Source organism: Cyprinus carpio, chromosome B8, assembly GCF_018340385.1.
Source record: "Cyprinus carpio isolate SPL01 chromosome B8, ASM1834038v1, whole genome shotgun sequence".
In the NCBI taxonomy this organism is placed as follows: domain Eukaryota; kingdom Metazoa; phylum Chordata; class Actinopteri; order Cypriniformes; family Cyprinidae; genus Cyprinus; species Cyprinus carpio.
Genome location: NC_056604.1, coordinates 3,351,220 through 3,376,598, shown reverse-complemented (window position 1 = coordinate 3,376,598; position 25,379 = coordinate 3,351,220). Strand labels below are relative to the sequence as shown.

At 37.0% G+C, this 25,379-nt stretch overlaps 1 protein-coding gene across 9 annotated transcripts; it reads left to right on the top strand.

Annotated features, from left to right (window-relative positions):
• The first annotated feature begins 1,501 nt into the window (after positions 1–1,501).
• LOC122138211 lies at positions 1,502–25,365 on the top strand. Of its 9 annotated transcripts, none has more exons than XR_006155387.1 (12): positions 1,502–1,773; positions 6,906–6,966; positions 14,434–16,224; positions 17,424–17,569; positions 22,443–22,475; positions 22,625–22,709; positions 22,816–22,905; positions 23,081–23,152; positions 23,245–23,333; positions 23,442–23,520; positions 23,765–23,864; positions 24,322–25,334. XR_006155387.1 is itself a non-coding variant. In XM_042729269.1 (8 exons), the coding sequence occupies exons 2-8, from the start codon at positions 22,560–22,562 to the stop codon at positions 24,411–24,413; spliced, it is 672 nt and encodes a 223-aa protein (XP_042585203.1). In that variant the 5' UTR covers positions 16,892–17,569; positions 22,443–22,559; the 3' UTR covers positions 24,414–25,365. The 9 variants fall into 9 exon arrangements, 3 of the variants coding, with proteins under 3 accessions (XP_042585203.1, XP_042585204.1, XP_042585205.1); XR_006155390.1 differs by having other exon boundaries at positions 1,502–1,788; XR_006155388.1 differs by having other exon boundaries at positions 1,502–1,788; positions 6,906–6,970.
• The last annotated feature ends 14 nt before the right edge of the window (positions 25,366–25,379 follow it).

The window sequence follows — 25,379 nt, the reverse complement described above, 5'->3', positions numbered from 1 at the left end:
GCGCCCTGCTTACTCGTACAAAAAGCATAGTTTTTATATATTTACGAAAACTGCAACTTATTTAAGACAGTGATAGTCAGAAATCGAAATAGACTGAATTGATGTGCCCCATGCTCCATCTATTAAACATTTCGTATGAACAATCCTGAACACAGATTTGAGGTAATACCTTCGCTTTAATCTACTAGTAATAATGAATTAAGAATAATGCAGAATAAATCAAATATATTTCAATTTATTATCAGTCAGGTAAAGTTGTATCATGCCAATTACACTAATGAAAATAATTAGAAGCCAATTTAGAAAGGATAGTGTAATTGTAAATCACACTGTAGTTGTGTTGCAACTTTGCTCCTGCACAAAGACACTGTAGCCATATTGGGAACGGCCAAGTGATCCATGCAGGAGGCACACAAATTTAGCATAGTCACACATGTAACAGTTATCCTAATTTAAGACACATGGTCTACAAATGCATAGCAAATTACTCAGGTGTTTTAGAGAATAAACTTAACTAGCCAATGTGTACATGTAGTAGCACAAACAACTATACAGTGTGCTCTGTAGGCACAATGTGTTTAACACAATTACATAATAGTATACCTGACTTCAGGAAGATACATAGTGTGGAGCATATGAAATACACTCCACACTACGGGCTTTCTGGCTACAGAATCACGCAGTAGTATTTTGTCACTTCCCTTAAATACTCAGACCAGATAACAAAGAAATCTTCAAATCAGTTGTAAAAACATAAAAGACCTTTTGGTTTTTTTTGGTTCCCGTGATCACATCAGGGTCACACCTGGCTGGAGATAAACATTCTCAAAGACCCCTAAAGGGGCACACACCCCCTTCACATCAGAACACAATTCTACAAAAGTTTTCAATCTTTCTCATAATACAAGTGACTACTTTGAAATTGAGACCATTTTACCAATAGCACAAAGACCTTTAAAACGGTACCAAACATGAAAAGTTTACAATCATGAATCCTGAAGATATAGTAAATGTTTTATGTGACCGTAACAACTTTTAGTTGCCTGGACCATGTGCCCTGGGGGGAAGGATGGGTGAAGGTACCAAAGAGCAAATGGTCTTTCTTCCAGATCTTCCTATCTGTTTGTTTGGCTCCACGAGGAGATCTAAGCCCATTGTTTTGGTGCATCTGCATTTGCATTGCGAGAGTTCCTGAAAGTCTGGCTTCATAAAGAATTCATTTCATAAGGAAATAATTTCACTCCTTACACTGTCATGTAAATAGTTTTCTAATCAGCAATAAATATAACAATTTCTGATCAACCCCTATCAATTTCATGCTTAAAATAACATACCGGTTAAAGCCCCGCCTGTTTTAAGTCAACCAGACCCACTTAAGGGTTAAATCCCGCCCATTTTCGGGTTAGACCACGCCCAGTCCGAGTACAGATACAGATACAGATAATTCATATGGTTAACAGATACAGATACAGATACAGATAATGCTGTATTCGCTCATCCCTAGTTATAACGCTACGTTGCTCCTACCGTTAAAGTAACGTTAAATTACTGGTAACGTAAATACTTTACCTGTAACCTGCGCGTAACGTAATGTTACCTCCTAGTTATACACATGCCTGGATTTTAACTTTCTCAGCTGACTAAGTTTGTTCTCCTTTATAGTGAACCAGACTCATCGTGAGTGAAAATAACGATTTAACATGAACTTTCATATCCTCCTTATCCATAGTTTTTGACAGATTGGACTAGTTAACTTACTTCAACAACTTCTGGGTGAGTGTTTGACAAGTAAGTCGCTGAATTAGTTCTCTGCGTTTTGACCAAAAATTTATATCAAGGTTTTTTTCAAAATTATGCCGGTTTTCCGGTTTATGACGGGTTTTTTTTTTTTCATGCATAGTCAGGTGTTCAATGCATTTTCTACTGGTTGAGAGAGGAATTACTGCAGTAAATTGACCTAGAATGGTCTACTTTACTGTCATTAGTGAATATTGTAGATAGGGCTGGACTAGAATATTTGAATATTCGTTCAGTAGGTTGGTATTCGATTTGAAAATTTGACATTCGAATATTCCTTTTTTTTCTGCTGTATTTGTTTTCTCGAAACGGTTCTCATTCGCGCTTGAATATGTTTACACTATTAAATTGAACCTAACCTCGTTATACTTAATACATTTATTTGCTTCTTCTTGGCCTACTAAAGTGTTCCTGGAGTAATCTCTGACTAGAGCGCAGAACAGCGGAGTTTGTATGGACAGAAGTGCATGCCACCAATACTTAAAGGGATACTCCACTTTTTTTGGAAATAGGCTCATTTTTCAACTCCCCCAGAGTTAAAAAGTTGAGTTTTTCTAGGCTGATATGGCTAGGAAAAATCTATACTCTCATTCCTGCGTAATAATCAAGAAACTTTGCTGCCGTACCATGAGTGCAGCAGGCGTAATGATATGACATAACTTTTCATTTTCCGTCGGTTTTAGTACACGATGTAACTACAGAACAGTCAAGTTTTAAATAGGAAAAATATCGAAACTCTTTGTTAATTTTTTTGAGAGAGATGCTAATGGTCTTGTCCGGTTCAATTCATTATGCTAAGCTATGCTAAAAGTGGTACCCCCAGACCTGGAGATCGGCTGAATGGATTCCAAAATGATAAAACTCAACTGCTTAACTCTGGGGGAGTTGTAAAATGAGCCAAAAAAAGTGGAGTATCCCTTTAAACTGATCCAGAAAGTATTCAAATCCACATCATAAATGACAAAAGTAATTACCAACAGACATAGCTTGATGACCAATCTACTTAAAGCTCGTCCCATGATCTGTGTCTTTTCATCAGATTGACTCAGAATTATCGCCTTCTTTAAAGTTTGTCATTTCACTTAACCCATCTGTAATGATAAAACACTCATTCCAGAGGTTAATGACACAATATCCACACAAACAAACTAGCATATACAAGACATAAAGTGCAGTCACATCACACACTCAAAGTTTTCTTTATAGCAGTTAGCTCTAAAAATATTTACTTCACATTTTCTTTAGGTTTTACCTAATTAACATAGTCTCTTAATCAGTTTCAAAGCATATCTGTTCACTATTTGTTTGATTTTAGAAAAGTCAGCTGGGTTGTTTTTAGGGCTGTGCGATATGGACAAAAAAAAACTATCACGATTTTTTGATAAATTTTGCGATTTCGATTTTAATCACGATTTTGACACACACAGACATGCTTTACAGTCATAAATGCATTCAGCATAAATTTGAAACATATTTCCAAAAGAAAACCAATGAGAGCTTTATCAAAAAGTTGTAACTCCTCTAGAACAGACATAAGTCAAAATAATCACTAAATAAAGATGTCAAACAAAATGTCTAGACATATGGCAAAATAAAATAAAATAAAATAAAATAAAACCTGTGTCCAGGGTTTTTTTTTTCCTTGCCATGCATTGTTCATAGAGCTCATTGTAGCGGTGCCTCAGGTGCTGAAATATATTTATTGCCCAAGGTTCACACGTACTCCGTTTGCAGTGCGTATACTGTATGTGTATGCGGTGCAGAAGCAGCAGCGAGAGCGCATTATTGTAACGCAAAAGCACATTAAAATAATGCGCGAGGAATCTATCCGCTCGCACGCAGATTTCCTTTTCTTTGTCACAAAACCAGACATGCGTACTCAGATACACGCTGCTCTTGTCCGGAGAGAGTGCGCGCACTTAAAACATATCTCCTCTCACTCACTCACAACTCTCTCTATGCTCATGCGCTAGATATTCATTCTTTTCGCACCTTTCTATTTCTAATCTTTTCTGTTCATCTTTTACTGCGTGAAGTGTGAAGCTCTGATTCATTAACATGGGCTCTGAAAAAATACGCATCACAGACAGTGTGTGTGAACCTGGAGTTAGGCATATGCCCAGTCTGTTCTGTTCTCGCACTCTACTTAGGTGCGCTTCATTCTGATTTGATTGGATAGCATACGATTGGATAGCATACGAGGTCGGGACAGTGGAAAATCGTGCTATAAAGCGATTTAGAAATCGCGCACCCTCAAATCGTGATTTTATTACGATTTCGATTAATCGCACAGCCCTAGTTGTTTTGGTTCATTATCATTATTTTGTTTAAGCTTGCTTTAGCAGGCCGATGACAGACAGACAGAGCACCATCCCTTCCTCCACTCAAGCATTCTCACTCACTCCACAGGGTAACTGCTGTGTTGGCGACTGGGCCTATTCTTGCAAGAATAAATACTTTGCTTTCTTTTATTAATTTGACTCTGAGTGTCTCTTATACGCAGTGATGATGTTTAATGTGAATTTTTGCCACAACATAATCGAGGTGAAATGTTCAACCCCTACTAACTTAGGACTGGGCCCAAAAGTGATTCTTAGATGCATCACGATATGGACGGTTCTGAATCGATTTACAAATGTCAAAATCGATTTTCACAGAAGTGCTGCGCCCAGAAAGTCTGACGTGCACGTAACAGAAACCAGTGTTCCCCCTATATTCGGCGCACCGCCGCTGTTGAATTATGAGCACCGCTACTAAACTTTCACACGATCATGAAGTCAGCTTTGTGGTAAAACAGGCGGTTTGGAAAATTATGGCATGAAAGCATGCTCTTGGTGATGGTGTGTGATGTGTGCATGTGCATTTGTAGTGTTCCTGAAGTACTTGACTTTTATTTTGTTATTGGAGGGACTAACTATTTTGATAATAGTAATTCCTCATGTAAAACATTTGTTGGTTCCAGCTTAATACATGTGAAGATTTTTTTACCTTTTCTACTTTTTAATTTACTTTATAAACTCTGCAATAATAACAAACTATTCCATTTTGACAATGAATGAAAATTCGAAAATCATGACCCATCTCTAAATTCAGTAATTGTACTGCGAGTCAGAATAATTAAACTCAGTCTCTTGCCAAAGGTTTGTGCCAAAATCACACTTGATAGCAGTCAGTTTTACAAGTGGTTTTAAGATTTCGTTGATCACATTTACAGAGCAGCTTGAACCCTTTTAAGAAATTTTAACCCCTTAATGTTTGTAAGGAGTGAAATTATTTCCTTATGAAATGAATTCTTTGTGAAACCAGACTTTCAGGAACTCTCGCATTGCAAATGCAGATGCACCAAAACAATTGGGCAAACAAACAGATAGGAAGATCTGGAAGAAAGACCATTTGTTCTTTGGTACCTTCACCCCTCCTTCCCCCCAGGGCACAACTAGTGGTCCAGGCAACTAAAAGTTGTTACTCTCACATAAAACATTTACTATATCTTCAGGATTCATGATTGTAAACTTTTCATGTTTGGTATCATTTTAAAGGTCTCTGTGCGATTGGTAAATTGGTCTCAATTTCACAGTAGTCACTTGTATTATAAGAAAGATTGAAAACTTTTGTAGAATTGTGTTCTGCTGAGGAGGGTGTGTGTCCCCCTTTAGGGGTCTTTGAGAATGTTTATCTCCAGCCAGGTGTGACCCTGATGTGACCGCAGGAACCTAAACAACCAAAAGGTCTTTTATGTTTTTACAACTGATTTGAAGATTTCTTTGTTATCTGGTCTGAGTATTTAAGGGAAGTGACAAAACACTACTGGGCGATTCTGTTGCCAGAAAGCCCGTAGTGTGGAGTGTATTTCATATGCTCCATACTATGTATCTTCCTGAAGTCAGGCATACTATTATGTAATTGTGTTAAACACATTGTGCCTACAGAGCACACTGTATAGTTTTTGTGCTACTACATGTACACATTGGCTAGTTAAGTTTATTCTCTAAAACACCTGAGTGCTTTGCTATGCATTTTAGACCATGTTTCTTAAATTAGGATAACTGTTACATGTGTGACTATGCTAAATTTTGTGTGCCTCCTGCATGGATCACTTGGCCGTTCCCAATATGGCTACAGTGTCTTTGTGCAGGAGCAAAGTTGCAACACAACTACAATGTGATTTACAATTACACTATCCTTTCTAAATTGGCTTCTAATTATTTTCATTATGTAATTGGCATGATACAATTTTACCTGACTGATAATAAATTGTTATATTTGATTTATTCTGCATTATTCTTAATTCATTATTACTAGTAGATTAAAGCGAAGGTATTACCTAAAATCTGTGTTCAGGATTGTTCATACGAAAGGTTTAATAGATGGAGCATGGGGCACATCAATTGAGTCCATTTCGATTTCTGACTATCACTGTCTTAAATAAGTTGCAGTTTTCGTAAATATATAAAAAAACTATACTTTTTGTACGAGTAAGCAGGGCGCGACCGACTTAAAGGTAGATATTTACCCTGCATCCAATGTTTAAGATCAGACTGACGAGTTTGTGACCGAGAAGAGCATTCAATCGGCCGAAATGTTACTTCTAAAGCGATACTGGGTCTGCAGTGAACGAATAATTAAAAGTATGGGATTTTCAGAATACTCAAATATCTAAATTAATAAACAATCGATATCTGTGATCAGCTTTTGATAGAAATATTGCCCAAATTTTAATGATCACGTGAAATTGGAGTCAGATTAAACATGGAGCTAGACTAAAATTCAAAACTAAATCCTGATAAATTCAGAAGCGCAAATAAAAGACCGAATACGCATTAAACCTTCGACCAGGCCGCTGGATTCCGCTTTTTGGGCTGGCGGGTGGATCCTTACATGTTCCTGCATTAGAAGCATTAATAGAGGCAAAGTTTGTTCATGCTCAATTTTCATTCAAGCTCCAAACTGCAATTATTGTTAAGCGGCAACCTAATGGCTCTGCTCTGCTGATGCTGTGAGGGTAGGAGGCAAAGTTGCCATTGTGTGTAAATTGAAAACAATACAATGTGGCCACCGTTGATGTGTAGGAATTTTTACAAGCATGATACATCTTATCTATTTTTCAGGACAAGGCCTGGTGAGAGCCACTACAGAGGATCATAGCCATTGTTGGAATTCTGAAAGGACGTGGGTGAATATCAATCTGCCAAATGAACATTCACATCTGTATACAAACCCGATTCCAAAAAAGTTGGGACACTGTACAAATTGTGAATAAAAACAGAATGCAATGATGTGGAAGTTTCAAATTTCAATATTTTATTCAGAATACAACATAGATGACATATCAAATGTTTTAAACTGAGAAAATTTATCATTTTAAGTGGTAAAATAAGTTGATTTTAAATTTCATGGCATCAACACATCTCAAAAAAGTTGGGACAAGGGCATGTTTACCACTGTGTGGCAGCCCCTCTTCTTTTTATAACAGTCTGCAAACGTCTGGGGACTGAGGAGGCAAGTTGCTCAAGTTTAGGAATAGGAATGTTGTCCCATTCTTGCCTAATACAGGCTTCTAGTTGCTTAACTGTCTTAGGTCTTCTTTGTCACATCTTCCTCTTTATGATGCACCAAATGTTTTCAATGGGAGAAAGATCTGGACTGCAGGCTGGCCATTTAAGTACCCGGATCCTTCTTCTACGCAGCCATGATGTTGTAATTGATGCAGTATGTGGTCTGGCATTGTCATGTTGGAAAATGCAAGGTCTTCCCTGAAAGAGACGATGTCTGGATGGGAGCATATGTTGTTCTAGAACTTGGATATACCTTTCAGCATTGATGGTGCCTTTCCAGATGTGTAAGCTGCACGCTACACGCACTTATGCAACCCCTTACCATCAGAGATGTAGGCTTCTGAACTGAGTGCTGATAACAACTTGGATTGTCCTTGTCCTCTTTAGTCCGGATGACATGGCGTCCCAATTTTCCAAGAAGGACTTCAAATTTTGATTCGTCTGGCCACAGAACAGTTTTCCACTTTGCCACAGTCCATTTTAAATGAGCCTTGGCCCAGAGAAAACACCTGCGCTTCTGGATCATGTTTAGATGTAGCTTCTTTTTTTACCTATAGAGTTTTAGCCAGCAACGGTGAATGGCACGGTGGGTTGTGTTCACCGACAATGTTTTCTGGAATTATTCCTGAGCCCATGTTGTGATTTCCATTACAGTAGCATTCCTGTATGTGATGCAGTGCCGTCTAAGGGCCCGAAGATCACAGGCATCCAGTATGGTTTTCCGGCCTTGACCCTTACGCACAGAGATTGTTTCAGTTTCTCTGAATCTTCGGGTGATATTATGCACTGTAGATGATGATAACTTTAAACTCTTTGCAATTTTTCTCTGAGAGACTCCTTTCTGTTATTGCTCCACTATTTTTCGCCGCAGCATTGGGGGAATTGGTGATCCTCTGCCCATCTTGACTTCTGAGAGACACTGCCACTCTGAGAGGTTCTTTTTATACCAAATCATGTTGCCAATTGACCTAATAAGTTGCAAATGGGTCCTCCAGCTGTTCCTTATATGTACATTTAACTTTTCCGGCCTCTTATTGCTACCTGTCCAAACTTTTTTGAAATGTGTAGCTCTCCTGAAATCCAAAATGAGCCAATATTTGGCATGACATTTCAAAATGTCTCACTTTCAACATTTGATATGTTATCTATATTCTATTGTGAATAAAATATAAGTTTATGAGATTTGTAAATTATTCCATTCCATTTTTTACTCACAATTTTTACAGTGTCCCAACTTTTTTGGAATCGGGTTTGTATTAATACTGATTATATATGAACTTGTTTGTTTGTTACTGGAAAGAACTTAGCTTCTATTGTTTTTGACTGAAGGACTTGACCGTGTTTTAAGCCTATGTGCATTTTCTATTACCAGTACCTGCTCTGGCCATGCTCCATTTTCCATTGCAGATCATATCCAGAGATAGTACCCCTCAATGCAGTGGTCATCATAGCAAGGCCACACACAACTGCCGCGACGTAATGTTCAATGCGACACACACACCTGGACCCACATACAGCTGTCTCTTGATTTAAGTCAAAACATTTCAGCATTACTCAGAATGTAAAGACAGATACTTAAAGGTGCTCTAAGCGATGCCGGGAGTCGTAACTTCTTGTTGACGTTTGAATTGTTGTCAAACAAAACGGAGGCTAGCTAGACCCTCCCTCCTCCTCATCTGTGCACTAAGCCCCCCAAACCCCACCCCCAAATCTTTCTTGTCGGTTATTGGCTGGAACAGTTTGTTATGTTTCGTGGTGCGGGTGAGCACAGTTTGTTTTTCTTGTTGTTTGTGGAGCCTGTGGTGTCTAGAGAGACCGCGTTTTTTTTACAGTGTGTTCAGGGGACAGGCAGCTAGAGGATAGTGAGGAGATGTTTGCTGGATGTGACAAAAAATGTTTTGGCCTAAAAAACGTGTGACATCACTTAGAGCACCTTTAATTAATATAACATTTAATTTAACTAAAACAAATATCAAAAACATGTCTAATACTTCATCAACGCGTCATACTCCTGGAAAAGACCCACATAAAGCACATATTTTAAAATGATTAATATCCACATCACTGCTGTATTTTTCAGATGTCAGATCAAATTGAGGGGAACAAGCCTGCATCCCAATGTGCACACTATCCATCCTAAATAGTATATAAGAAAATACAGTATATATTTTTTGTACGATAGTTGTTTTTACAGAACATCTCTGCAGTGAATGTTTTTGTTTAAATAATTCCAAGGATATGAAGTAGATTGATTATTATTTTAACGTTATTACATTGCATTTCTACGTGGGCCTATATTTGATGGCTTTTTATTCTGATGCGAGTGATGTACCATTTTTACACACTTATCTCATTAAGAGGGGAAAAGTCTGTCCATCTTCATTTCTGAAAATGTGTAACATTTGAGACCCCAGCTTGGTCACATTCATATTTTATTAATGTTAATTAAATAACTTGCAGTTCAGAAAGGAGTTAGAACTACCACTTGAGGTGTAGGAAACACTGGGACATGCCATTATGTACAGCAATAGTACGATTTGATTAGACATTTGAACTTAAATTGAAGTGTTCAAGCCATTAAAGGGTTAGTTCACCCAAAAATGAAAATTCTGTCAGTAATTACTCACCCTCATGTTGTTCCAACCCCGTAAGACCTTCGTTCATCTTCGGAAAACACAAATTAAGATATTTTTGATTGAATCTGAGAGCTGGATCCCTCCACCATAGACTTCTATAGACGTTATAACTTGCTGGCCCAGAAAATGTATTAAAGACATCGTTAATATAGTCCAAGTAACTACAGTGGCTCAATCTTAAGTTTATAAAGTGACGAGAATACTTATTGTGCGCAAAAAATAAACACAAATAACGACTTTATTCCACTATTCATTTCCTTCTCTCTGTGCCTCGAGTCTTTTCACGGTAGTGTGATAGCGCAGCACGTCCTGTGTTGTACCTCACACGCTGGTCACACGTAGGCTCACTATTGGCCGATGCTGGTCATGTGTGTGGTGTGTGTGACGTACAACACAGACGTGCTGCGCTATCACACTACGTGAAAACACTCGAGGCCCAGAGAGAGGGAAATGAATAGTGGAATAAAGTCGTTATTTATTTATTTATTTATTTATTTATTTTTTTGTGCACAAAAAATATTCTCGTCGCTTTATAAACTTAAGATTGAGCCACTGTAGTCACTTGGACTATATTAACGATGTCTTTAATACATTTTCTGGGCCAGCAATTTATAACGTCTATAGAAGTCTATGGTGTGGAGTGATCCAGCTCTCAGATTTAATCAAAAATATCTTAATTTGTGTTCCGAAGATGAACGAAGGTCTTACGGGGTTGGAACAACATGAGGGTGAACTAACCCTTTAAACAAATTAAACATAAAAATCTTCCACCGTGTATTTTTTCCTCTTCCACAGTCGGTGATGCAGGGAGTCTTGTGATCGATTGTCAAGCCAGCCAATCACAATTTAGCAGCCTCATCTCTGATTGGCTGGAATTATGGCATATTTTAACGCTGGGTTGTGTTGAGCAAGCGAGCCGTCTGCGCTTAGAGAGCACTCAGGGCTGGTATGAGAGGAGCAAGAAAGTGAAACTTTGCACATGCGAAAGAGAACATCTGCACACATCCAAATACTTATTTTAAAAAGCAAAATTGATTTTTGTTCGCTCTAAATATTTTATTATCTGAGAGACAGATATTTCTCTGCAAAACTGAGTTCACACGCGTGCGAAATGCCCTTTCGCATGCTCAAAATGTGATCTTGCGCATGCAGAATTGTGACCGAAATCTAACCCCATAAACTTTTTGGGCATTTATCCTTATTCTGTTGTGAACATGAGCTACTTTCTCCCAAAGCCACAAACTAGAGAAGACTCAAATTGTGATGTTATCACGTGTAAAATCTGGAGCCGCTTGTTAAAGGAGAACTCTGGTCAATTTTAACATTGAGCTCATTTTTTTGTAAATTTGGTGTGCTGTCAGTACAGAGAACAACGACAAAAATCGGTGTTGCCTACACTGTGTTATCCTCTTTTTAAAATTTGCACCCTGTTGACTTAAATGGGGCAAGTTTTAAACCTGCTTTTAGCCTCTTAACATGCTTGATGTGTCATTACAAGTGCCCAGCCATGTGAGTGATTCCTTTCAGAGTGAACACGGTGAATCTGACTGCAGTAGATGTGAAAGATATGAATAAAAGTGATGTTAATTCAACCAGCGCACATACTTGTATTTACTTCCTGTCGAAGTCCACAGAAGTCGATTGTCGAGTTCACGCGCGCGATCATAAGTAACTAAGCAACAGTGGAGAACTCGACAATTGACTACTGTGGACTTCGACCGAAAATAGGAAGTAAATACAGGTATGTGCACTGGTTGAATTAACATAACTTTTATTCATATCGTTCACATCTACTGCAGTCAGATTCACTGTGTTCACTCTGAAAGGAATCAATCACATGACTTAACATTTTTCTTTCGAGGGGAAATATACATCTCAAATGAGGATTTGCAGTGAAAGGATGGGACATTGCTGTAAAATGTCAGAAAAATGTATGTATGTATTTAGTGAAAGTTGTTGATGCAAATGCTCTTAACATAGACCTTCCGGTTTTTGTACATTCAAAACACCATATACTAATACGGAATGTGTGGACATAAACTGTAATGTTGCTTGTAATTGCTGTCAAATAATAATATTTATATTAAGTAAATCCCATGCACTAATAAGAAAAGTCTGTAGATATATTGGAGTTGCTTGTTATTACTGTCAAATTATGTTCATATAAGGTTAGTCCCATGCACTTATAAGGAAGTTCTGTATATATCGGAGTTGCTTATTATTACTGTGAAACAGTAGTTATATAAAGTAAACCCCATGCCGTAATGGAAAAAGTATGTACATATATTGGACAGTTGCTTGTAATTGCTATCAAATATTGTTTACATAAAATAAACTTTACATATAAAGTTTTTTTATATGTGTTTTTTTACATATATTGGAGAATTGCTTGTAATTACTGTCCATTAATGTTTATATAAAGTGAACCCATACATTGAGTAAATGTCATGTTGATATATTGGAAAGTTGCAATGTTTATATAAAAGTATACCTCATACATTGATGGTAAAAGTATATAGATTTATTGGATAGTTGCCTTTAATCACTATAATATATTGTTTATATAAAGTAAACCCTTGTACATTAATGGTAAAAGCATGTAAAGTTATTGGAGATGTGTTTGTAATTATTGTCAAGTATTGTTTATATAAGGTAAACCCCCATATATTAATAGTAAACGTATGTAGCTATATAGATATATTGGGAAGTTGCTTATAATTACCCTAATACAAATGTTTTTATAAGGTAAAGCCCCATACATTAAAGGTAAAAATATGTAGAAATATTGGAGGGTTGCTTGTAATTACTAAAAATAATGTTTGTATAAGGTAATCCCCTGTACGTAAATGGTTAAAGTGTGAAGAAATATTGGAGAGTTGCTTGTTATTACTGTCAAATAATATTTATATAAAGTAAACCCCCGTATTTAAATGGTACAAATATGTAGAAATATTGGAGAGTTACTTGTAATTACTGTCAAATAATGTTTATATAAAGTAAACCCCCGTATTTAAATAGTAATAGTATTAAGAAATATTGGAGAGTGACTTGTAATTACTGTGAAATAATGTTTATATAAAGTAAACCCCCGTATTTAAATGGTAATAGTATTTAGAAATATTGGAGAGTTACTTGTAATTACTGTGAAATAATGTTTATATAAAGTAAACCCCCGTATTTAAATGGTAATTGTATTTAAAAATATTGGAGAGTTACTTGTAATTACTGTGAAATAATGTTTATATAAAGTAAACTACCGTATTTAAATGGTAATAGTATTTAGAAATATTGGAGAGTTACTTGTAATTACTGTCAAATAATGTTTATATAATGTAAACTACCGTATTTAAATGGTAATAGTATTTAGAAATATTGGAGAGTTACTTGTAACTACTGTCAAATAATGTTTATATAAAGTAAACCCCCGTATTTAAATGGTAATAGTATTTAGAAATATTGGAGAGTTGCTTGTTATTACTGTCAAATAATGTTTATATAAAGCAATAACAGTTAAAAATATGTTTCTGAAACTTAATATCACAAGATCTTGTTTTTTTTTTTTGTACAGGATAAAACCAATATTTAACAGGAATTTACTGTAAATAGATTGAATAATGACATAAAATAAAAGTTTAAATCGATCGATATACTGGTATTGGGCTTTAAATTAAGGTATCTGAAGGTAATTATACAACTATTTCTGTGTGTTTTACATAGAAAAGTCTTTACTTTGACAAGGAGTTCTTGTAGATGGATTGGATTATCTTAAAAATATACCAAATAATACTGTATTAAAACAGAAGTCTTTGTTTTAATTATGTCATTTTAAGGTATTTCTGCAATATTTTTAAGTTTTTATACAGATTTATACATTCGTTTAACATTCAACCGAGATTTTTTTATGAGATATTTTTTTCTTTCTACAGCAGTTTGACTGTAAAAATACAGAAAATGTTTACGGTAAATATCTGTTTTCAAAAAAACAACATTTTTCTGTAAAATAATTTAAGGTTGTTTACTGTAATTTGACGGTAAGTGGTTGGCAACTTTGCTGCCAGACTTTTTACCATTATTTTACGATTTTTTTTTTTACAGTGCAGATCTGACTGTAATGAGAGCAAATGCAACTAAAGCCATGGACATTGGTCTATTGAAATTCATGACGACATGGGTGATAAAAACACCAATTTATCTAGAAAATGTCCCCAGCAGACTGTGAGAGCTCCACTGCAAGAGCAGCATCAGGTGTTACACACTCAAGACTGCGCTGAAGCAGTAGCAGTAATTCAGATCGACCAACGTAACTCCGTTTCATGTGACATCTGGAATTAAAATTACAATACATGAGGATGAATGTAGTTAAAATAATTATACATGCCTGAACATGACACTGATGAAAAGTTCAAAATTAACTGTGGTTTTCTTTGTGTTTGTTTCTGTCTCAGGTTGACCACTGCAATTCTTTGGAGAACAGATGCCAGGAAGGTGCCTGGTCCCATCTGCATCAAACCAGGACAACAGAACAACCTTGTTAGAACATAACCTGAAATGTGGGAGATGGATGCAAAGACACTTGAAGGGGCCATTCACACCTCACAGTAGAACATCACTACACAAATATCTACATGGCCTCCCGGATTAGAACCAGAACTAAATTTTTGCAACACAGATTGCTATAGATTAGGCTCCATCCATCTCCCAGACATGAGCACAGAACACACACCTCCACCATTACATAATCACCTCATATAGACTATCCAGTCTGTACACTACAAACAGAAGACAATGATGGCTTGGATTACAAACGTGATACTCCACTAAAGATCTATTGTCCATCTTCACACTGACAGAACCACATAGCCTCACACAATAGAATTAGTTACATTACAAAAGATACAACATATCTACTATCTGCAACCGTCTGAAAACTCATGGAACAACACTGTAACACACATTTGCATGACTAGTCACAGATCAATGGCGCAAATTTTTGAACACAGAGCCAGACAAGCCTTTACAATTTAAAATATTGAATCTTACTGATTGTTATTAGGGTAGTTGACAAGCCAGAGGGCCTCTGGTTTCCCAACACATCACTAATGACAATAAACATGATTAAAATTGTTAACTTATGACTTTTCTACCTTACTCCATGGGTGATGACATTAAGATGATCAGAATTCAGTCATTGAATGGCCACTAAGATGCTTTTCAGGTGTCCCACACAAATCAGTGTGTAAGCAAGGAGAACACCTTCACCTATTGAAGTCTGCCCAGACAACCGTACCACTGGAGGTGAGAGGATTCACGAATATGGGTCAGACTATCATCCTAGAGAAGGTGCCACAAGGAGAAGAGGTTTCTCCATAAAGGAATGATGCATAAACTGAACAAGTCGTAAAGACTCAGATTGACCCACTGAACTGTGCTCACATGCTGAGCTCAACCACAGGTAGAAACCCCGGAGACATTCATCCACCTGCCAAACTCAAGTGACACACACCTGCTGAGACTGAGTGTTCTGCAGATGAATACAGCCCTCAGAAGGGTTCTACAGCTGCTAACATCACAAAGACAATTTTGAGATAACATCTCGAAGATAAACAATCATCTAACACTGACCCCATTGGATTCATCTGAATGTGACCCATTGGGGGTCAAACGGGGGACAAAGAACCTGAGATACTTTGATCTCCTGAGAAACAGACAATACAAACATACACGGGCATCTTCGAGACACCCCACAGAGTGGAGGTGCAGGAGACCTCCTTCCCTTCTGGCCATTTGTTTCATTTTAAATCCCTTCACCCATGCTTCCTTCTACTCAATCTGCTCAAAATGATTACATGAAAATGTCAATGCAAGAGAACTAATAGTTATGTCTAGTATAATTTGAAATGTCTCAGTGCAACTTCTTACAACATCTTACAAAAGTAGACTAAAAGTTAATACAGATCCTAAGAGTCAAGAGATATTTTGATTACTGTGATGGGAGTGCCCTTTCCCAGGGTCCTCCATGTAAATTACCTTCTGTTCCCTTTGAGTTGTAAACCACTCAGGTTTGGGACCCGAGTTAATGCAAATTCCAATTGTTAGTTTCTGTCTTCATCTCGGGGGATGTTTGTCTTGGTCTGAGGTATTTAAAGAATTGCAGCAAAAGAATGACGGCGATTCTGTAGCCAGAAAGCCCGTAGTGTGGTGTGTGTCTCTTCACTCTATACTATGCATTTTCTAAGGTCAGGTATGCATATTTTACTTTTAGATTCATCTTTGAGAATTTGATGTTTTGTATTGATATGATTTGATATGTTTGAATTTGGTATGTAATTGGCAGAATACATATTTACCTGACTGATAATAAATTGTTATATTGACTCTAGTAGATTATACTCTATAATTATTACCACACTACCAGATTATGTTGTATCCTTGTTAGTGACATGAGCACCCGAATGAACGAGTACAATAATATTAAAGAATAAATAGAATAATCAAATGTGAGAATAATAATAATTACAGACAGACAAACAACCAATTTGCCTTTCAACCTAAATTCGAGGTCATACTAAAATGGAGTCAGATTAGATCATTAAATGGAGTCAGATTAGAGGTTAACCTAAATTGAATAACTCTATGCACTGAAAAGACCGAACACGCAGGAAACCTTCAGCCAGCACCGGATACCTTCCTTGGACCGAGTGCCTGGACCTTACACATCCATTGCTACAATGTTTAGATAGTTCACTGTCAATCATAACAATTACTCGCAATTATTTTTTAATGCTACCAAATTCTGTTTTAGCATGTCTAATTAGTTGAATGCATAAAACAACTTAATTTATTAAATTAGAAACTCTGTGTTGTGTATTTAAATTTTTCTGGTTATCAAATGAAGGCATAAAACATTAATTTAATTTATCTTTTAATTACTGAAAAATAAGCAAACTTGTATCTGTATGTGTATGTGATATGATGCTAGTTTTACTCAAATCAAACGGTCAAATGCTCATGAAGTGACTATTGGAGCAGTTCTGGAGATATTGTGCTTCAGTAGACTATGTGTGTAGTAAATTAAACTGCGAGTCTGTGCCACATTTATTAACAGAGACAAGCAGAACATGCAGGATTAATATTATGCAGCATAATGTTTACAGATACTAGTCCATATTGCGATTTGATTTAAGTGTAATTACCTACTTTTTTAATTCATTCAAAATCTGATAAATTCCATGACATTCCACGTTAAACTGTTAATACAGTTTTTCTGACAGGATTCCGCGATTCCATCCGCGTTTTCCGCATCGTGGAAATCATAAGGCTGTACTGTTTGTTAGAATATATGTTTATTTGTTTGTTACTTCACTATAACCTTGCTCCCCCTCTGCATATGCCTGTAACGATAAATCTGTTGAACTCGATTCCTTCTCTGGCTTAGTTTGGTGTTCTGACCGGTCAGACGAGATTTTCGGTTTCAGTGGGGGGAGCATACATGAATATTGATGAGCTTCCCGGACCTGAGAGTAGAACCAGTTGGACGTGAGGATTTCACTTCACGCTCCTTGCATATCAGCAGGTTTAAAGGTATGGGACATTTAAAAAAAAAAAAAAAAAAAAAAAAAAAAAGGGGGTAAATATATTTCCAGCGTTGCACAAACTATATTTGTTTATCATTTCATTACCGTTTATAATGTTTTTATTAGTTTACAGTGCACGTTTTGTGCAGTCGTCCCTGACTGAATGATTGCAGACATTCTTTGTGTAATGTTAGGATAAAGCACAGCAAACTTCAGCTAGTTTTGTACATCGATTACAGTTCTTTGTTCTCTTCATTTGTAGCTTGCGATGCTTTAAAACTGTGTCTGTTATTAGTTGATATCATTTGTTGAATACATCACTGCCTGTAACAAATGAAATGAACCTATATAAACGTAGGCCTATCTGTAGACATATTTTTGTATACTGGTGTGATGATCCATGTCTTAACTTGCCCTGTTCAACATTCTCCATGCTGTCTCCATGCTCCATGCACTGTAAACTGATACAATCATACACTGCTGCAGAAAAATGTTGCTAAAACATGTCGCTTGGGGAAGTCCTGGCCTAGTGGTTAGAGAGTTTAACTCCTAACCCTAAGGTTGTGGGTTTGAGTCTTGGGCCGGGAATACCATGACTGAGGTGCCCTTGACCAGCAGATGGGAGTTTTACTTACTCAAACATGTTCTGAGGGCAGAAAGGAAAATGATTGGTTTACAGATTCAACCAATGAAATTGAAGCAGAGGCGGGATCAAGTAACTAAAATTCCTTCAACCATTTTTTCATAAAATTTAAAGGGATTCTAGATACGTTATCGACTGTTGATAGATCGCGGGTTTTGTAGCGGTAAGTGAATTTACAATATATTTTGTTAAAATTCTGAGATAAACGGCCTCTAAAATGTACTAAGATAATTGGGGAACATTGAAAATGCACAGAACTATCATCGTCTAATATCGGATCATTTGTATTTTGATTCGACTGCTAACTCCACTGCACATAAGCTTCTAATGGTCTAAATGGGGTTAAACAAGCTGTCTGTAAAGCCGATATATGCGAAGACAGAACGGAAATAATTTCATATCGATGTTATTTTTGGTCAACTATGCTGCTCTTAAAGCAGGAGTTACACCGTGTGTACACCAGACGCAATCTTTTATCGCAGCGCGGCGACAGCTAAAAGCTGTCTACACTGAACGCAACAACAACACGACCGTTGCATAGCACGAGGACAGAAACAGTACGGGGAATCCGTTTACGGTCGGGAATTTGAGTCGCTGCTCTCAGAGCTGCAGTACTCAATAGATTCATATTACTGTGTTATTTTAGTGTACTATATGCTGCTCTCAGAGCTGCAGTACTCAATAGATTCATATTACTGTGTTATTTTAGTGTACTATATGCTGCTCTCAGGGCTGCAGTTCTCAATAGATTCATAATACTGTTATTTTAGTGTACTACAGGTCCTTCTCAAAAAATTAACATATTGTGAAAAAGTTCATTATTTTCCATAATGTAATGATAAAAATTAAACTTTCATATCATTTAGATTCATTGCACACCAACTGAAATATTTCAGGTCTTTTATTGTTTTAATACTGATGATTTTGGCATACAGCTCACGAAAACCCAAAATTCTCAAAAAATTAGCACATTTCATCCGACCAATAAAAGAAAAGTGTTTTTAATACAAAAAAAGTCAACCTTCAAATAATTATGTTCAGTTATGCACTCAATATTTGGTCGGGAAATCCTTTTGCAGAAACGACTGCTTCAATGCGGCGTGGCATGGAGGCAATCAGCCTGTGGCACTGCTGAGGTGTTATGGAGGCCCAGGATGCTTCGATAGCGGCCTTAAGCTCATCCAGAGTGTTGGGTCTTGCGTCTCTCAACTTTCTCTTCACAATATCCCCACAGATTCTCTATGGGGTTCAGGTCAGGAGAGTAGGCAGGCCAATTGAGCACAGTAATACCATGGTCAGTAAACCATTTACCAGTGGTTTTGGCACTGTGGGCAGGTGCCAGGTCGTGCTGAAAAACGAAATCTTCATCTCCATAAAGCTTTTCAGCAGATGGAAGCATGAAGTGCTACAAAATCTCCTGATAGCTAGCTGCATTGACCCTTCCCTTGATAAAACACAGTGGACCAACACCAGCAGCTGACATGGCACCCCAAACCATCACTGACTGTGGGTACTTGACACTGGACTTCAGGCATTTTGGCATTTCCTTCTCCCTAGTCTTCCTCCAGACTCTGGCACCTTGATTTCCGAATGACATGCAAAATTTGCTTTCATCCGAAAAAAGTACTTTGGACCACTGAGCAACAGTCCAGTGCTGCTTCTCTGTAGCCCATTTCTTGCATACGCCTGTGCACGGTGGCTCTGGATGTTTCTACTCCAGACTCAGTCCACTGCTTCCGCAGGTCCCCCAAGGTCTGGAATCGGTCCTTCTCCACAATCTTCCTCAGGGTCCGGTCACCTCTTCTCGTTGTGCAGCGTTTTTTGCCACACTTTTTCCTTCCCACAGACTTCCCACTGAGGTGCCTTGATAAAGCACTCTGGGAACAGCCTATTCGTTCAGAAATTTCTATATGCTGCTCTCAGGGCTGCAGTTCTCAATTCGTTCAGAAATTTCTATATGCTGCTCTCAGGGCTGCAGTTCTCAATAGATTCATATTACTGTGTTATTTTAGTGTAGTATATGCTGCTCTCAGAGCTGCAGTTCTCAATAGATTCATATTACTGTGTTATTTTAGTGTACTATATGCTGCTCTCAGGGCTGCAGTACTCAATAGATTCATATCGCTGTTATTTTAGTGTACTATATGCTGCTCTCAGAGCTGCAGTACTCAATAGATTCATATCGCTGTTATTTTAGTGTACTATATGCTGCTCTCAGGGCTGTAGTTCTCAATAGATTCATTTTACTGTGTTATTTTAGTGTACTATATGCTGCTCTCAGAGCTGCAGTTCTCAATAGATTCATATTACTGTGTTATTTTAGTGTACTACATGCTGCTCTCAGGGCTGCAGTACTCAATAGATTCATTTTACTGTGTTATTTTAGTGTACTATATGCTGCTCTCAGAGCTGCAGTTCTCAATAGATTCATATTACTGTGTTATTTTAGTGTACTATATGCTGCTCTCAGGGCTGTAGTTCTCAATAGATTCATTTTACTGTGTTATTTTAGTGTACTATATGCTGCTCTCAGAGCTGCAGTACTCAATAGATTCATATTACTGTGTTATTTTAGTGTACTACATGCTGCTCTCAGGGCTGCAGTACTCAATAGATTCATATTACTGTGTTATTTTAGTGTACTACATGCTGCTCTCAGGGCTGCAGTACTCAATAGATTCATATTACTGTGTTATTTTAGTGTACTACATGCTGCTCTCAGGGCTGCAGTACTCAATAGATTCATATTACTGTGTTATTTTAGTGTACTACATGCTGCTCTCAGGGCTGCAGTACTCAATAGATTCATATTGCTGTGTTATTTTAGTGTACTACATGCTGCTCTCAGAGCTGCAGTACTCAATAGATTCATATTACTGTGTTATTTTAGTGTACTACATGCTGCTCTCAGAGCTGCAGTACTCAATAGATTCATATTACTGTGTTATTTTAGTGTACTACATGCTGCTCTCAGAGCTGCAGTACTCAATAGATTCATATTACTGTGTTATTTTAGTGTACTACATGCTGCTCTCAGGGCTGCAGTTCTCAATAGATTCATATTACTGTGTTATTTTAGTGTACTACATGCTGCTCTCAGAGCTGCAGTACTCAATAGATTCATATAACTGTGTTATTTTAGTGTACTACATGCTGCTCTCAGAGCTGCAGTACTCAATAGATTCATATTACTGTGTTATTTTAGTGTACTACATGCTGCTCTCAGGGCTGCAGTACTCATAGATTCATATTACTGTGTTATTTTAGTGTACTACATGCTGCTCTCAGGGCTGCAGTACTCAATAGATTCATATTACTGTGTTATTTTAGTGTACTACATGCTGCTCTCAGAGCTGCAGTACTCAATAGATTCATATTACTGTGTTATTTTAGTGTACTACATGCTGCTCTCAGGGCTGCAGTACTCAATAGATTCATATTACTGTGTTATTTTAGTGTACTACATGCTGCTCTCAGGGCTGCAGTACTCAATAGATTCATATCGCTGTTATTTTAGTGTACTATATGCTGCTCTCAGGGCTGCAGTACTCAATAGATTCATATCGCTGTTATTTTAGTGTACTATATGCTGCTCTCAGGGCTGCAGTTCTCAATAGATTCATTTTACTGTGTTATTTTAGTGTACTATATGCTGCTCTCAGAGCTGCAGTACTCAATAGATTCATATTACAGTGTTATTTTAGTGTACTATATGCTGCTCTCAGAGCTGCAGTTCTCAATAGATTCATATCACTGTGTTATTTTAGTGTACTATATGCTGCTCTCAGAGCTGCAGTACTCAATAGATTCATATCACTGTGTTATTTTAGTGTACTATATGCTGCTCTCAGAGCTGCAGTACTCAATAGATGCATATTATTGTGTTATTTTAGTGTACTATATGCTGCTCTCAGAGCTGCAGTACTCAATAGATTCATTTTACTGTGTTATTTTTAGTGTACTAGAGTACTATACATTGATCTTGGAAAATATAACTGAATTAACTACCATAGAACTATCCCTTTTATGCATGTAAGTTAGTTTGGATAAAATCATTAGAAATATAAATGTAAGGCATTCAGAAGTTTTATTCTTTTCACAGTTTCTCCTCAAAACACTAATTTTGAAAGCTTGAACTCAAAAGTTCTCAAAACAAGTTTGCTATCACTTTTAGTATTTGTAATTTTGTGTTTTTTCTTTTTTTCCCTCTTTTTTTCTTTGGTTGATGTCTCCTTAGATAATGGATGCCTTGTTCCATCTGTTCAGCAGGGTAAGATGTTAACTAAACTAATTTGAACACTTTCTATATAAGGGGAAGACACCAGTCTAATCTAACACACCTGAGTATTTTATCATGTATTGTGAAAATGTCTTGACGTATTGTGATATATATTTTCGTTATGGCCCAACCCTGCCTAGGAGTATTTTCAATACAATAATTATTGGAACAGTACCATCAACACTTGTGAATGAAGACATCAAAATGGTCATAAAATGGACGCTGGTATTGTTCGGATAATTAGTTTGCTTTTTTTCATGCACTTCGTTGACCTTGTGAAGTTGCACTTATTTTAAAAATGATTGTCAGTACCTTTCATTTTTTTGTTTAGAAGCGGCCAGATGTTTTGGCCATTAATAATCAGACCCTGGGTCACATTCTGGAGGGTGACACCCGGGCTAGGAGCAGTTATTTTACGAAGGTAAGAAGTACCCTGACAAAACTTGAAAAGCCAGTTCTTACCAGTGTTACAGGTATAACTAATATAGACAAATATTCATTGCTAGTCTCACAGAATAGTTTTTAATTTGCTCTTACTGAATTAAAGGTATTACATACATTTCATTTTACATTCAAAATTTTACTTTCCTTTTAAGAAGAACATATTTGAAAATAAAACTGAAGTTGTTGGTCCCTTTTTGGAGGACGGGAATCATTGGACTTTTTTTGTAAGTTACTTACCAAGTAACTATGTACATATTATAAACATGTCAAGCATATTGGCTCTCAGTGTAACATATTTGTTTTTGTTTTTTTCTAGCACTGCAGCATTGTTGACCGTACAATTACATACCTTAATTCACTTGGGGAAACAGATGAACAATATAACAAAATAGCAGAAAACTGGAGGTACAGGCATTTTTTACCCCCAAAAAACAAAATTACATTTTTGTTTTTCTATGTAAACTTTATTTTACACATCTGCATTACATATTTTAATCTTTATCTACATTTCAGCACATTTGCTGCTTCAAAAGGCTACCAGGGGCCATGGAAAAGAGTACTCAGGAAACATAGCTTACAGCATGTTCATGCGGTAATAGCATGCGTATAGCATTTCATGTGGTGTTTTCACAGCTGTGGTAAAATGCTTTTCATTTATTATTATTATTACTACTACTAAAAAATCATTGTCAGTTTTTTGGATCATGAAACTTTTGTCATTTGTAATGATATTGCATATATTTCATATGACTAATTGGTTTATTGGTTTTAGAAATTCTACAAAATTCCAGTTGATTATGGCATTGAACTAATCATTCTTTTTGGAACACGTTTAGTTTGCTGAGGCCATACTTGGAGGCTCGGGGGGATACCTTACGTGCTCTCCTATCCAGGAAGAGAGGGAGCATCTGGGGACACTTCTCTTTAGTTCACTTGGTAAGTACCATGCTCATGTATGAATTTAGAGTTCCCTTTCGAAAGGGAACTTCTACTCTGCGCTGACAGTGCTATGGGGAACGTCCTCCTTGACCTGTGCTCAAAATGCCAAAAATCACAACACTCCAATCCTATTGGCCGGCGACAGTCTATCACATCAAACGGCGCGAACCGTGACGTATAAAGGGAGCGCCTGGGGCAACAGACGACATCCTTTTGTCTTTTCTCTCTACCGTTTGATGTGATAGGCTGTCGCCAGCCAATAGGATTGGAGTGTTGTGATTTTTGGCATTTCGAGCACGGGTCAAGGAGGACGTTCCCTATAGCGCTGTCAGCACAGAGTCTCATTCTCTGTTCTCAGGGAACCATGGTTACATACGTAACCTGAGACGTTCCTATTGGTTGTTTCCTGTCGAAAGATTAATAATGCAGCAAATATGTTTCCTATGTGTTTCAGATAGGTCAGGTATTTGTGGCATCTGTTTTCATAAAGTACCCAGGAAAAACAAGGCAACTGATGCAAATGACAATTTAAATATTAGAAAATAAAGTTAGATTCTAAGCTTCAACTGATGTTTGTCCATTGGTTTTTAGATCTAGTACACCAGATTAAATTGTTTAATTAGTTGGGGAATAAAAGATAAATACAATAAATAAATGTTCCTTAGGAATTGGATAACCTTGATCTAACCTTTTTTTCATGCAAATGATCTTTCTAGGAAAAATGTTCAATATGTTTTGTCAGTATTCATAAAAGATGTCTTCCTGGGAAACCGGAGTGTCTTTTTTGCAAAGGTAGTACATTTTGGATTAAATGACCCTTGTGACTACATTATAAAATAATCCTTCTAACAACTGCAAAGTTTAGGGTTAGTTCACCCAAAAATGAAAATTCGGTCATTAATTTCTCACTCTCAAGTCGTTCCACACCCGTAAGACCTTCGTCATCCTCAGTATTGGGCTGATTTTCAAAACACTGCTTCATGAAGCTTTTAAGCTTTACAAATCTTTTGTTTCAAATCAGACGTTCGGATCACTGAAGTCACATGATTTCAGTAATCGAGGCTTCGTTACAGCATAAGTGTTTTTTAATGTCAATGGTTCACGTGACTTTGGCAGTTTGATATGCGCTCTGAACCACTGATTCAAAACAAAAGATTCATAGAGCTTCAAAGCTTCACGAACCAGTGTTTTGAAATCACCCATCACTAGATAGCCTATAGTTGAATAAAGTCATTTCGTTTTTTGGTGCACAAAAAGTGTTCTCATCACTTCATAACATTAAAGTTGAACCACTGTAGCCACATGAACTGTTTTAAACATGTTTTTAGTAGCTTTCTGGGCATCTGATAGTGTTGATTATCTTGCTGTCAAGAGAGGCCTCACTGAGCCATCAGATTTGATCAAAAATATCTTAATTTGTGTTCCGAAGATGAACAAAGGTCTTACGGGTGTGGATCTACTTAATGACAGATATTTTTTTCAGGGCAAACTAACCCTATATGGCACTTTTAC